Source organism: Bufo gargarizans, chromosome 5 (genome assembly GCF_014858855.1).
Source record: "Bufo gargarizans isolate SCDJY-AF-19 chromosome 5, ASM1485885v1, whole genome shotgun sequence".
NCBI classification, from domain to species: Eukaryota; Metazoa; Chordata; class Amphibia; order Anura; family Bufonidae; genus Bufo; species Bufo gargarizans.
The window spans coordinates 7,135,235-7,148,950 of NC_058084.1; the positions used below are offsets into that span (position 1 = coordinate 7,135,235).

Here is a 13,716-nt window from a genome sequence, read left to right on the forward strand (position 1 = left end):
GTACAGTACAGTGCAGTACTACGTGCCCTGTAATGCCCTCTATCGGTGCCAGGATGACCTGCTCCTTTGAACGTCAGGTGAGGGCAGCTTTTTTCTGGTACACTGTCATAATTGCCGACTGTCCCAAATTTGACTGGGCCGTCCCTGGCGGAGACAGTCCTGGCGAAATTTAGGCCGTTTCGTGGTGGAGCTAACGTTGACCCCGGTCGTAAGTGGGCGTTCCTGGGCAGAATTGGGGTGTCCCAGGGGGCGGGTTTTAGATGCCTTGGTAAGTATGCACCGTGCGCTATACAGGACCCTGAAGAAGCCCCTGTCTACATCATACAAAGTGATGTCGATCTTCCATCAGCTATTTCTGACTGTTATCTGCGAGGACTTCATTTGTCTGTCTTAGTTATCTGCTTATTTTTCTTAAATCTTTAATTTCTCTTATCTTTGGATGACATTTTTATCAGTTTTCCATAGAGATATGGACTTGAGTTACAATGGTTTCGACCTATAATGGAACCAATTAATATTATAACTTGCAGGACCCCTGTATACAGCAGCTTCGGTGCACTGCACGTCTCAGCATCAGATTCGCATTCACCACTTTTGAGGCTTTTTGCTTTTTTCAGATACAGAAAACCATTTTCCATTGTGTGACTCTGCTGCTTTTATCACATAACCTCCTCCTATATCTATGTGAACCCGCTATATCGGAGTCCGTATACAGCGTCGAGAGAGAAATGTTGGCAAGTTTGTAATAGGGGTGGGTAATGTGCCGCCCTTCACGTCCCTCGGCCCGTTACTGCGCCACCAATCAGAGGTGTCAATAGAGGCCTACTCCTCACCCCTACAGTACTTATCCTATGGCTACGGTAGAGTGAAAAATGTAATCTAATCTCATATTTTGAGATAAAAAAACATTGCTTTTTTAAGTAGGATACAATGTACTCCAGAATGCATGTATGTTACACCGGAGGGGGATTTAAAGGGGTTTTCTGTGAGTACAATAGTAATGATATATACTCAGGAAAGGTTGTCAGTATCTGGTCCGACACCCGGAATCCCTGCCAATTAGTTTTACCAAGCACAGCGCCGTGCATTGTATAGTGGCTGTGTTTGGTATTGCAGCTCAGTCCCATTCACTTCAATGGGACTGAGTTGCAAAAAGGCCATGTGACCGATGAACATGATGTCACTGGACTAGGAAGTTACCAAACAGCTGATTGTCGGGGGCTCCGGGTGTCGGACCCCTACCGATCAGATATCAATGACTTATCCTTAGAATTGGTAATCAATATTCTAATCCTGGAAAACCACTTTAAAGGCTATGCATACCTTTGGGGGCAATTTTTTCAAAATTATTATTGTATTGTACTTATTTTGAGCTAAAAATATTTTTTTTCAATTGGTCTTTATTAACAATATGGAATCCTTTTTTCTGTACATTGCTGTGATGCTCTACTAGCTGCCTGTGGATTTTTTGTCTTTTCCGTCATCTGAGCAGCAGACAGGCTCCTTATCTTTGCCATTATAAACACTCATTATAGCTCAGCTCTTATCTTACGGATAGGAATGTGGCTTAAATGTGTCACACAGTCACACAGCTAGAAAAACAGTTAACCCTTTGTGACAGAATGACTCAATATTTTTAATGAAGGCCAAATGAAATTATGATTTTTAGCCAAAAATACGTAAAAGCAACAATAAAAAAAATGCCTCTTTAAGAAACTGAAATAGAACCGTCTCCTCTTCTCATGTGTTTGTTTAGTTAATACTTGTAGTCTCCATGAATTCTGGAGCATCTTTTCTTAGATCTCTGTGTTCTTTTGTTCCTCCCTAACTGCTCCTAGAAATTCATGAATACAGTGACATCTGGGTGCTACGGGTTAGGCTTTCCCTCAGCATAGTCTGATACTGTCCAATCAGTGCTTGTAATGCAAAACTGAGTAGAAACTCGCCCATCTGGCTGGGTGGAATTGTAACACTCAGTGGTCAATTTATTCATACTTTTCTAAGAGGAATAACAGAGGAATGATGCAACACAGATTGATAAGAATCAGATGCTCTGGAATACAGGTGTTTACTAAAGCAGACATGCCAGGAGAGGTCACGGGTCCTATTTAAGTTTGCAAGAGGACCAATTTATACACTTAGGTCCATATATATTTGGACACTGACACAAATTGTGTTTTTATTACCTGCTTACTAAAACCTATTCAAGTTATAGTTATATAATGGACTTGGACATAAAGTCCAGACGTTTAGCTTTCATTTGAGGGTATCCACATTAAAATTAGATGAAGGGTTTAAGAGTTTCAGCTCCTTTACATGGGGCACCCTGTTTTTAAAGGGACCAAAAGTAATTGGACAATTGACTCAAACACTGTTTCATGGGCAGGTGTGGCCAATTCCTTCATTATTTTATTCTCAATTAAGCACATAAAAGGCCTGGAGTTGATTTGAGGTGTGGTGCTTGCATTTTGAAGATTTTGCTGAGAAGTAAACATGCGGTCAAAGTATCTCTCCATGCCGGTGAAACAAGACATCCTTCATCTGTGAAAACAGAAAAAAAACATCCGCGAAATTGCTGCACTATTAGGAGCGACAACATCTACAGTTTGGAACATCCTGAGAAAGAAATAAAGCACTGGTGACCTCAACAATGCAAAAAGACCTGGACGCCCCCAGGAAGACAACAGCGGTGGATGATCGCAGAATAATTACCATGGTGAAGAGAAACCCCTTCACGACAACCGACCAAGTGAACAACGCTCTCCAGGATATAGGCGTATCAATATCCAAATCTACCATAAAGAGAAGACCACATGAAAGTGATACAGAGGGTTCACTGCGCGGTGCAGCCACTCATCAGCCTCCAGAATAAGAAGGCTAGATTGGACTTTGCTAAAAAACATCTTAAAAAACCAGCTCACTTCTGGAAGAACATTCTTTGGACAGATGAAGCCAAGATCAACCTTTACCAGAATGATGGAAAGAAAAAAGTATGGCGAAGGCCTGGTACGGCTCGTGATCCAAAGCATACCACATTATCTGTAGAACACGGCGGAGGCAGTGTGATGGTTGGGCCTGCATGGCTGCCAGTGGTCCCGGGGCCCTAGTGTTTATTGATGATGTGACACAGGACAGAAGCAGCCGGATGAATTCTGGGGTTTTCAGAGACATACTGTGCGCTCAAATCCAGCCAAACCGGTCGGTGTTTCATAATACAGATGGACAATGACCCAAAACATAAAGCCAAAGCAACCCAGGAGTTTATTAAAGCAAAGAAGTGGAATATTCTTGAATGGCCGAGTCAGTCACCGGGTCTGAACCCAATAGAGAAATATATAAAATGATCTGGTATGGAAAAAATGGACAACAGCAGCGGCGCCCTTAAGGGAGTAGGTTCGATCTCCTAAATATCTAAATACAAAAAAGGTGCGGGAACCGCGCTCTAAATAAACAATAAGTGTCAGTAACTAACTCCTGCAAATACAAAAAATTAGGAACAAAAACTCGTCCAGTTGTCAAAGATGGAATTCACTGAACCAGAATGTTCATATGTGAATAGCACAGTTCTCCTGCTACTAGTCCATAGGTAGCATACTGAGTCTCACACAACTATAACCAAGTTCCGAACCCACATAAAGGAGGTGAATATTGCTGGAACGTGTTAGTATGCGAAGAGGGATCACAAAACAACTCCTGCTGGTCCACAGATCTCGTGCTGGGTATCCAACCTCTGAATCCAAACACCGAACCTTCAAAAGGAATAAGACAAATGGTGCAATACCCTCGGTATCTTCAAAGGTAGAGAATTTATTGTACTTACATTTAATAAGTTACAAACTTGCATATAAAAAAAGCCCGACCCGGGTTTCGCTGTTCGCTTCTTCAGGGGCTGCGGTATACACGCCGCTGCAAACCGCGAGTAGAAGAACCCTTCCACCCCGGAACTAATTTTCTTTGTCTTGGCAGGAAAGCTAGTGGGTGGCTGTTGATCCGTGGAGCAGACTGTGATTGTGTATGCTCTGCATGCAATATTCAATAAAATACACACAGCAGAGTACAATAAGTTAGACAAGACGGTGCACATTGCTTTCCACTATATGAAATCCCGTATTTTTCGCCCTATAAGACGATCTGGCCCATAAGACGCACTGTTCCTGCTCTGGATGCTGCCGCTCTTCTCCACTCTCCACTGAACCTAATAGAACATCTCACTTGTTAAAGACTAAACTTCAGACAGAAAGGCCACAAACAAACAGCAACTGAAAACCGCGGCAGTAAAGGCCGAGCATTAAAGAGGAGGAAACAGCGTCTGGTGATGTCCATGAGCTCAAGACGTCAGGCAGTCATTGCCAACAAAGGGGTTTCAACCAAGTATCAGAAATTAACATTTTATTTACAATTATTTAATTTGTCCAATTACTTTTGAGCCCCTGAAATTAAGGGATTGAGTTTGAAATATGCTTTAGTTTCTCAAATTTTTATGCAATAATTTTGTTCAATATAACAAAATGGCAAAGGACAGGTGCACTCTGCGGTATTACTAAATCCTCAAACTGGTTTTAAAATTGAGAAATTAGTCAACATGTCCTACGGAGTAGGACATGTCTAAGCCCGGGCACCGCGACAAGGTTTCTCAAGTAGCCCGGGACCTAACACTCTCCTACCTGTGCCAGTGGGCAAATACCAGGAGCCAGTGGGCAAATTACAGGAGCATAAGGCCGACTCACAAACAACTCACCAGTTACCTCCAACATGTATCCATGCTTGCAATGGGAGGAGGGAGGAGTCTGCAAGTCCCACTCAAGACTGTCTGGTATGGCCCAGGCCCAGGCTCCCTCCTCCCATTGCAAGCATGGATACATGTTGGAGGTAACTGGTGAGTTGTTTGTGAGTCGGCCTTATGCTCCTGTAATTTGCCCACTGGCTCCTGGTATTTGCCCACTGGCACAGGTAGGAGAGTGTTAGGTCCCGGGCTACTTGAGAAACCTTGTCGCGGTGCCCGGGCTTAGACATGTCCTACTCCGTAGGACATGTTGACTAATTTCTCAATTTTAAAACCAGTTTGAGGATTTAGTAATACCGCAGAGTGCACCTGTCCTTTGCCATTTTGTTATATTGTTATATTGATTATCACATCCACACAATTGTTACCTTGTGTAGGATGTCTATTGTGGTACTTGTGGTTCGCTGCGGGCATCCTCCACCGTATGCATGTTTGCTGGGGATTGCCATTAGCAACGGGCCACAAGTGCAGGATTTGCTCCCCTATATATATGCACGACTGCATGTGGGTTTGAGCACCTCCTGCTATACCACGTCATTCCATTCAATTTGTGTAATAATTTTGTTCACCCACTGAATTAAAGCTGAAAGTCTGAACTTCACCTGCGTCTGAAGTGTTCTGTTCAAAATCCATTGTGGTAATGTACAGGACAAAGATCAGAAAAATGTTTTATCTGTCCAAATATATATGGACCAAACTGTGTGTATATATATATATATATATATATATATATCATAATTTATAGCATTAAAATACTCACAGTGCAGACAAAGAAAATCTCAGTGTGACAAAAACGATGATTCTACTGATTCTACTAGTGGAGAAATAATAATATATAATTTACAGCTACTACTAATAATAACTACTGCTTCTAAGAAAAAATTACTAATAGGAATTATAATAACTACTACTACTACTACTACCACCAGTAATGACTACTGGCAAGAGTATTAATAATAATAATAATTACTACTACTCCAAACAAAAACTACTACTATTGCTGATAAGAATATTGCTACAAAATAATAATTATGATAATAATAATTATTCAAGTTTCGAGTTTGTCACACAATATTTTTTCAGTGTTTTTGTGGCATTTTGGTGCTTTTCTTTTTTGCTAGTACTTTGCCTTGTCTTTTGGCAGATGTTACACGGAGGTCTATGGGAAATATTAAACGCAGGACAAATGAGCGTTTTTGTTGGTGCGTTTGGGTCACATTTCAGTAGCATTATACACTGCTTGCTTCTAGGGGTTACGACCGCCCTACAATCCTGCAGCGGTGGCTGTAATTGCACACTATAGGAAAAAGCACCAGGACTGTGGGAGTGCACAGAGGGGCACATGCGCAGCAGCTCCCCTCTCGGGCCACCTCGGATCTGCGCTGCTGCGGTGTTCGTGCCTTGTATAATGTGATGGAAAAATGCATCCAGCCAGCAAAGGAGGCAATATGGACAATGACAATACATTAGTAAGTGCCTTGTAGTAACTTTCTCTACATGATAACGGCCACTTACTGAGGGAGACAACCCCTTTAAGGAACTGCTATGAACACGACTACTAATAATGAAAAGATTAATCGTAACTTACTCTGAAATGACCCGAAGCTTCTCTCCGAAGTAAAATATCGGCTCGCTGATATCAGGTGGGGGGTAGTCATAAAGAACGGCCAAAAAATCACTTTCTGCCCCTGCTGATGATAGAAATAATCAGTTGCTGCTAATTGTGACGGAGGCGAAGCTGTGACAACACCCATTCATATGCAGCAGTAAAGCGAGCAGCGACTAATGGAGTGATGTATTATAGGTGGAGTCGTCCTCATAGTCGTAGGCGCTCACCTGTCTGAATGTCCGTGATTTTGTCTGGTGGAGCGGAGTTCCTCATCATGTTCCCCATTTTACGGATGATTGGCGGTTATTGATCCTTGTCCTATGACACAATGTAGTAAAGAGTTACTCAAGGAGTCGGTGCCTTCCGTCCACACTGACATAATGAGCACAGCCGCCGCACAGTTTTATGCTGCACGGTGTAATCTTTTAATCAATGTTACATCACAGGTATTCTTGTAAATCTGAGAGCGCCCACTCACAGGACACCGACAGTGCTTAGGTCACTGATTTATACACCAGGTCGGCTTTAGGCCTCATGCACACGACCATTGTTGTGTCCCGTGGCCGTTGTTCCGTTTTCCGTGATTTTCTGCGGACCCATTGACTTTCCGCGTCTGTGATCCGTGTTTCAAGTCTGTTAAAAAAATATGACCTGTCCTATTTTTTTCATGGACAACGGTTCGCGGACCCATTCAAGTCAATGGGTCAGTGAAAAAACGCGAAGGCACACAAGATTGTCATCCGCGTCCGTGATCCGTCTCCGTTTTTTTTTTCCTATCATTTGCAAGGCAAACTTGACTTAGATTTTTTTTTCTATTTCCTTCATGTCTGGTGATCCTCCAAAAATCAAGGAAGACACACAGAAACAAAAACGGACATGGATCACGGAACAACGGAACCCTGTTTTGCGGACCGTGAATAAATACTGTCATGTGCATGAGGCCTTACATTGTGTATTACTCAGGGTGGTGTCTTGTTACTGCTGCTCCTCCCTTATAAAGTAACGATACCATACAGTGCAGAATTATAAGCGCCAACGGTGTTCAGATAGCACCGCCATACTGTATGCTGGCCAATAATGTCGTCACCACCATACACTGTAAAAATAATATACTGTACAGTGCCACACAGCCACGTGCTGACATCATACCCGTATATGTACGCTGGTGACCAAACATAACATAAGTACTATAAACTATATAATACTGCTCTCCCAGGCCACTGGAGGAACCTACATTACAAGTCGTAATAGAGCGCCCGTAGCCTGACTGTATGCCTTAGTATGTCTCTAATATCATTTAGAGACGCACATTTCCGTTTATACCGCGAAAAAAACCTAAATGTGGTATTCATGACGTATTACAGACAGAATCTCTTTATACCTGACGGAAACACCATATGGCGGTAGAAGGAGTGCATAGGGCTTCATAATATAGAACCCTACGGGCTCTATGTCTCCCGTATTCCACATGCAACCCCACCGAGGGTTAATGAGGCTCTAGGATCAAATGTACATGGTGATACTTTGTTTCTTTCATTTTTATTTATTTATTTATTTTTTAATTCTATTGAATTCTTTTATTTTTTTTGAGGATGCGGAGGCTACGCTGCATTACTATTAGTTCATGTCAATCATAAATAATATTAGTGTTTATTATATATTAATTGATACATTGTATCTGATTTCTTACATGGTGACCTGTTAGTCAGCGCTAATATTGTGCAAGCAAACATGTATCCCTTTTGGAGGGACAGTCCCTCTTCTTGACCCAAGTCCCTCTTTGCGCCTTTTGGAATCTGAGGTATAGATTTGCATTATTACATTCACAATATTGACCCATAAAGTGTTTCTCTGGTTCCTTTTTTTTATATTTGAACCCATTTTGTATATTTTTCCATGGTTTGATGCTGTTGGGATTTTAGACATTTTTATATTCAGATTATTTTTGCTCCATTTCCTAAGAGTATAGATCAATTTCCATTTCCTAGTAAAGTGTATAGATCGATGTATAGGAAAAAAGATTTTTCACACAATGTCCCTATTTAATGGTCCAAAGAGTTGGGAGGTATGGGCTGACGGTATAGTGCTCCATGCTGGCACCATTATATTAAATGGCAGCATTACAACCCCCATGGTCAGGGCAGGAGAGGTGGTATTGCTCAGGACAGGGGCCCAGTAAAATAAAGAAGCCTGTCAGCCTAGTCGTCATCCTATGGGACCTACACAACGTATACATACTTTTTCCCTAGGATAGGTTATCAATATCAAGAGATTGCAGGGAATCCAACTCCCAGCATCCGCTGATTAAAGGGGTGGATTCAGTCTGGCGGGCGATGCTTCCCCTTCATTATTTTTCAGGCACAGTTTAGTCGGGGCAATGCCTGGTGCAGCAGCTCCTTGCAAGTCAATCGCCTTTATGTGAACGGGACTGAGCTGTAATACCAGGCACAGCCACTACACAATGTATGGCGCTGTACCTGGTAAACAGTGAAAAGGGAAGTCACAACTGCAAAAAAGTAAAATAATATTAGGGAAGATGTAGTCAACTTCTTACAGTGCAAAGAAGGGCCTGGGCCATGCAATGCACACAGTGTATCTATACATTGCATGCATGGTGCATATGGTCCAGCGTAATGGCTCCATTATTTTCTCACTCTTGCAATCAGTACAGAGTAAAAGGACAACTCCCCCCAACATCATTCCAGCATACGATGAACCGTATCTCTTTCTTGGTAGCTGTGAGCTCAGGGTCTGTGATGATGAGAGCTGGAATCTTGGCTCGAATAGAGAAGTTGGTCAGTCGCGGTTTGCAGAAGTTTCCATCCATCAGCGTTCACAAACGGAAACCGCCAGATTAGCAGATAAGAGGGCAATGTTCGAGGAGTGGTTCCGTTCTGACTGTAAGCTGGGGTCCTGCTGCTGCTGCCAAGACTTTGGATCAGTTATAGGCAAGGGGTATATCGCTGAAGCATTGTATGGTCTTCACTGAAATGAATGAGGCACCACATGCCTCATACCTCCTAGAAAGTACGTTCCTCCTAACGACAGTCTTTCTTTCCTCGGTGCATGATTAGCATCAGCCAACAGTAAACTATGAACTGAGATATTCCTATACTGAGAAGTGAGAGAGCAGGCGCTTCCTTCTTTTAGGGGGTAGCGGGGTTTGTTGGGGGTGATACTGAATTTTTCTTTCCACTACTAAAGAGTAGAGGGTGACTGAAGAGAGATGTGAATTTAATGTAGATGTAAGAGTGTTTCCATGGAAGCCACCATTGTCTTGTATGCCCATGTTATAGCAGCATGGTCCATACCACTATACACAAGATATAATTATATACAGGAGATACCCAGGTTATACCAGCATGCTCCATATCACTATATACAAGAAGATGTATAACTTATACCAGCTGTACATATATAATTATATACAGGAGATGCCCAGGTTATACCAGCATGCTCCATATCACTATATACAAGAAGATGTATAACTTATACCAGCTGTACATATATAATTATATACAGGAGATACCCAGGTTATACCAGCATGCTCCATATCACTATATACAAGGAGATGTATACCTTATACCAGCTGTACATATATAATTATAGACAGGAGATGCCCGGGTTATACCAGCATGGTCCATATCACTATATACAAGAAGATGTATAACTTATACCAGCTGTACATATATAATTATATACAGGAGATGCCCAGGTTATACCAGCATGCTCCATATCACTATATACAAGGAGATGTATAACTTATACCAGCTGTACATGTATAATTATATACTGGAGATGCCCAGGTTATACCAGCATGCTCCATATCACTATATACAAGAAGATGTATAACTTATACCAGCTGTACATATATAATTATATACAGGAGATGCCCAGGTTATACCAGCATGCTCCATATCACTATATACAAGAAGATGTATAACTTATACCAGCTGTACATATATAATTATATACAGGAGATGCCCAGGTTATACCAGCATGGTCCATATCACTATATACAGGAAGATGTATAACTTATACCAGCTGCACATATATATTTATATACAGGAGATGCCCAGGTTATACCAGCATGGTCCATATCACTATATACAAGAAGATGTATAACTTATACCAGCTGTACATATATAATTATATACAGGAGATGCCCAGGTTATACCAGCATGCTCCATATCACTATATACAAGAAGATGTATAACTTATACCAGCTGTACATATATAATTATATACAGGAGATGCCCAGGTTATAGCAGCATGCTCCATATCACTATATACAAGAAGATGTATAACTTATACCAGCTGTACATATATAATTATATACAGGAGATGCCCAGGTTATACCAGCATGCTCCATATCACTATATACAAGGAGATGTATAACTTATACCAGCTGCACATATATATTTATATACAGGAGATGCCCAGGTTATACCAGTATGGTCCATATCACTATATACAAGAAGATGTATAACATATAAGATGTACATCTATTTATAAAATAGAGAAGTTGGCCAAGACATGGACACTTCCGTTGACATAATATCGCACTTCAGCAGAACACAGCAGGACTGTGAAAAATAAAAAGTTGCACAAAATGTTCCGATCTATTGTAAAGAACATTTTACAGTATTTTTACTTTTTCCCCCCCTAAATTTGGGGGTAGTAAAAGAAGTAACGTGTCAGACGAGAACCATGTATAAAGTCCCTGTGCCATTCTTCAGGAAGTCCATTTGTGCTGGCCACCATCTCCTGCCTGTGGCAGTGTTCATGTTTCGAAGAAGTCTTATCAAGTCTTATCTTCCCTTTCTGAAGAACATTTTAGGGCACTCACATGATGTTCCATCAAATGTGAACTAGTGGCCATTGGGGATGTTGTAGGCCTCTTATATTGAAGACCACACATAGAAGCTTCTCTTCTTATTTGTCATTATGTCTCCTTGAGAACCAGGATCTCTATGTTTCTTATGGTTCATGGAAGACTCCTCATTGAAGGGCTTGTCTTCAGAGGACAACCACTTTGAAAATCAGATGGTTCACATTGGTACAAATTGTCTAACTCCTCATGATCTGCTGCATCTACATACACATTTTCCATGTGGAGGACTTGGCCTGTAGGGTCTGCTGTTACATGGTGGTTATTTAGATGACACATGGACATGCAAAGTCTGTCAGAGCAGGAGCCCCTCTTTGTTGTGGCATATTGAGTAGGACCCTAATCAGGGGACCCCAGTGTGAGGTTCATTTACCCCAATCGAGCATATGGAAAGGGTTGTCAAGACAACCACCTTGAATGAGGATCTTACCCATCTGGTCTCTTACATTTAGGCATCTTCCACAAGACTGTATTTTTGGTCTGTATCTGATCCGTAGTTTTTCTGGACCGAATGTAGACCGATTCATTTCTATGGGGCAGCAGAAAACGCGGTCAGCACATGGACATCGTGTCCGCATCGTGTAGATGTACTGCAGATTGTAGAACATGTCCTATTCTTGTGTGTTTTGCAGACAGAAATAGGCATTTCTACCCAAGAAAAGTGTGGGATCCACATGGACCGCATCCGTACTGTGAAGGCCATTAAATGGGCCAATGAGGAGGCCAGAGGAAGTGAGACCCTACTAGGAACGTCCACGCATTGTGTATGGAAGCCATATGGGCGGTTTGCAATAACAGTTTTTTTATTTTTCTAGCAAGAACTAAAATTAGAAAGAGAGAAGACCCGGGTCACTGGAGCTTACGATCTAATGATAGGCACAGCCTAAACATAGAAGCTATGGTTTCATGCTAAGTGAACATACACCTTTAAGACATAGGGGAGACTGCAGGAGATATGAGAGGCACTGTCCATAAAGATTCATCGCCTACTGACAGGCACCTGTCGGTGTACGATATATGTAGTGTGATATTGCTGTAAATGTACAGTGTGTATGTCGTGTAGTGCTATATGTGTGCAGTATTAATAGTAGTGCTATATGTGTGCAGTATTTATACTGTGTAGTGCTATATGTGTGCAGTATTAATACTGTGTAGTGATTTATGAGTTCAGTATTAATGTTGTGTAGTGCTATATGTGTGCAGTATTGATGCTGTGTAGTGCTATATGTGTGCAGTATTGATGCTGTGTAGTGCTATATGTGTACAGTATTGATGCAGTGTAGTGCTATATGTGTGCAGTATTAATACTGTGTAGTGCTATATGTGTGCAGTATTGATGCTGTGTAGTGCTATATGTGTGCAGTATTGATGCTGTGTAGTGCTATATGTGTACAGTATTGATGCAGTGTAGTGCTATATGTGTGCAGTATTGATACTGTGTAGTGCTATATGTGTACAGTATTGATGCAGTGTAGTGCTATATGTGTGCAGTATTGATGCAGTGTAGTGCTATATGTGTGCAGTATTTATACTGTGTAGTGCTATATGTGTGCAGTATTTATACTGTGTAGTGCTATGTGTGCAGTATTAATACTGTGTAGTGCTATATGTGTGCAGTATTAATACTATGCAGTGCTATATGTGTGCAGTATTGATGCTGTGTAGTGCTATATGTGTGCAGTATTAATACTATGCAGCGCTATATGTCTGCAGTATTGATGCTGTTTAGTGCTATATGTGTGCAGTATTAATACTGTGTAGTGCTATATGGGTGCAGTATTGATGCTGTTTAGTGCTGTATGTGTGCAGTATTAATACTATGCAGTGCTATATGTGTGCAGTATTAATACTGTGTAGTGCTATATGTGTGCAGTATTAATACTGTGCCGTGCTATATGTCTGCAGTATTGATGCTGTTTAGTGCTATATGTGTACAGTATTAATACTATGCAGTGCTATATATCTGCAGTATTGATGCTGTTTAGTGCTATATGTGTACAGTATTAATATTATGCAGTGCTATATGTCTGCAGTATTGATGCTGTTTCGTGCTATATGTATACTATGTGGGTTTTCTACAGTTACTGTGTTGCTCATGCATGGTTACTATATGTGTACATTGTGCTTGCTCTATCTCTACCATGTAAGTGCAGTGCACATTATGAGAGTTGTATAAGTACTATATATATATATACTATAATATTCTTACCCAGGATATCTGTCTGAAGCCGCTTGTAAGACGACCTGCCGGCTGACTACAAGAAACCTCATTTCTGCTATTTTAAGCCACTTTATAAATAGGACCATTTCTAGGGTGACATGAAAGCTGCGGTCACCACCAGAGGTAATGTGTAGTATGATGTATATGGTCTGCAGCTGGGGGGGGCAGGAGGAGAGCTTAGGCTATGTTCGTCTTAGTGTTAGATTGCCTGA

General features: G+C 41.4%; 2 protein-coding genes across 3 annotated transcripts in view; one reads left to right on the forward strand and one right to left on the reverse strand.

The window, feature by feature from the left end:
* The window catches only part of TG (thyroglobulin), a 173,757-nt gene that overhangs the window by 131,488 nt on the left and 28,553 nt on the right, over positions 1-13,716 (forward strand). The gene's annotated exons all lie outside the window — the stretch shown is intronic.
* SLA (Src like adaptor) overlaps positions 1-13,716 on the reverse strand; it is a 31,672-nt gene that overhangs the window by 8,039 nt on the left and 9,917 nt on the right. The window contains exons 2-3 of one of the 2 annotated variants that reach the window (XM_044293930.1): positions 6,620-6,710; positions 6,372-6,471 (exon numbers count right to left, since the gene is read on the reverse strand). In XM_044293930.1, coding sequence (XP_044149865.1) covers positions 6,372-6,471; positions 6,620-6,677 — 158 coding nt within the window. In that variant the 5' untranslated portion in view covers positions 6,678-6,710. Of the gene's footprint in view, positions 1-6,371; positions 6,475-6,619; positions 6,711-13,716 lie in introns of both variants that reach the window. The other variant, XM_044293929.1, reaches the window with a different exon arrangement.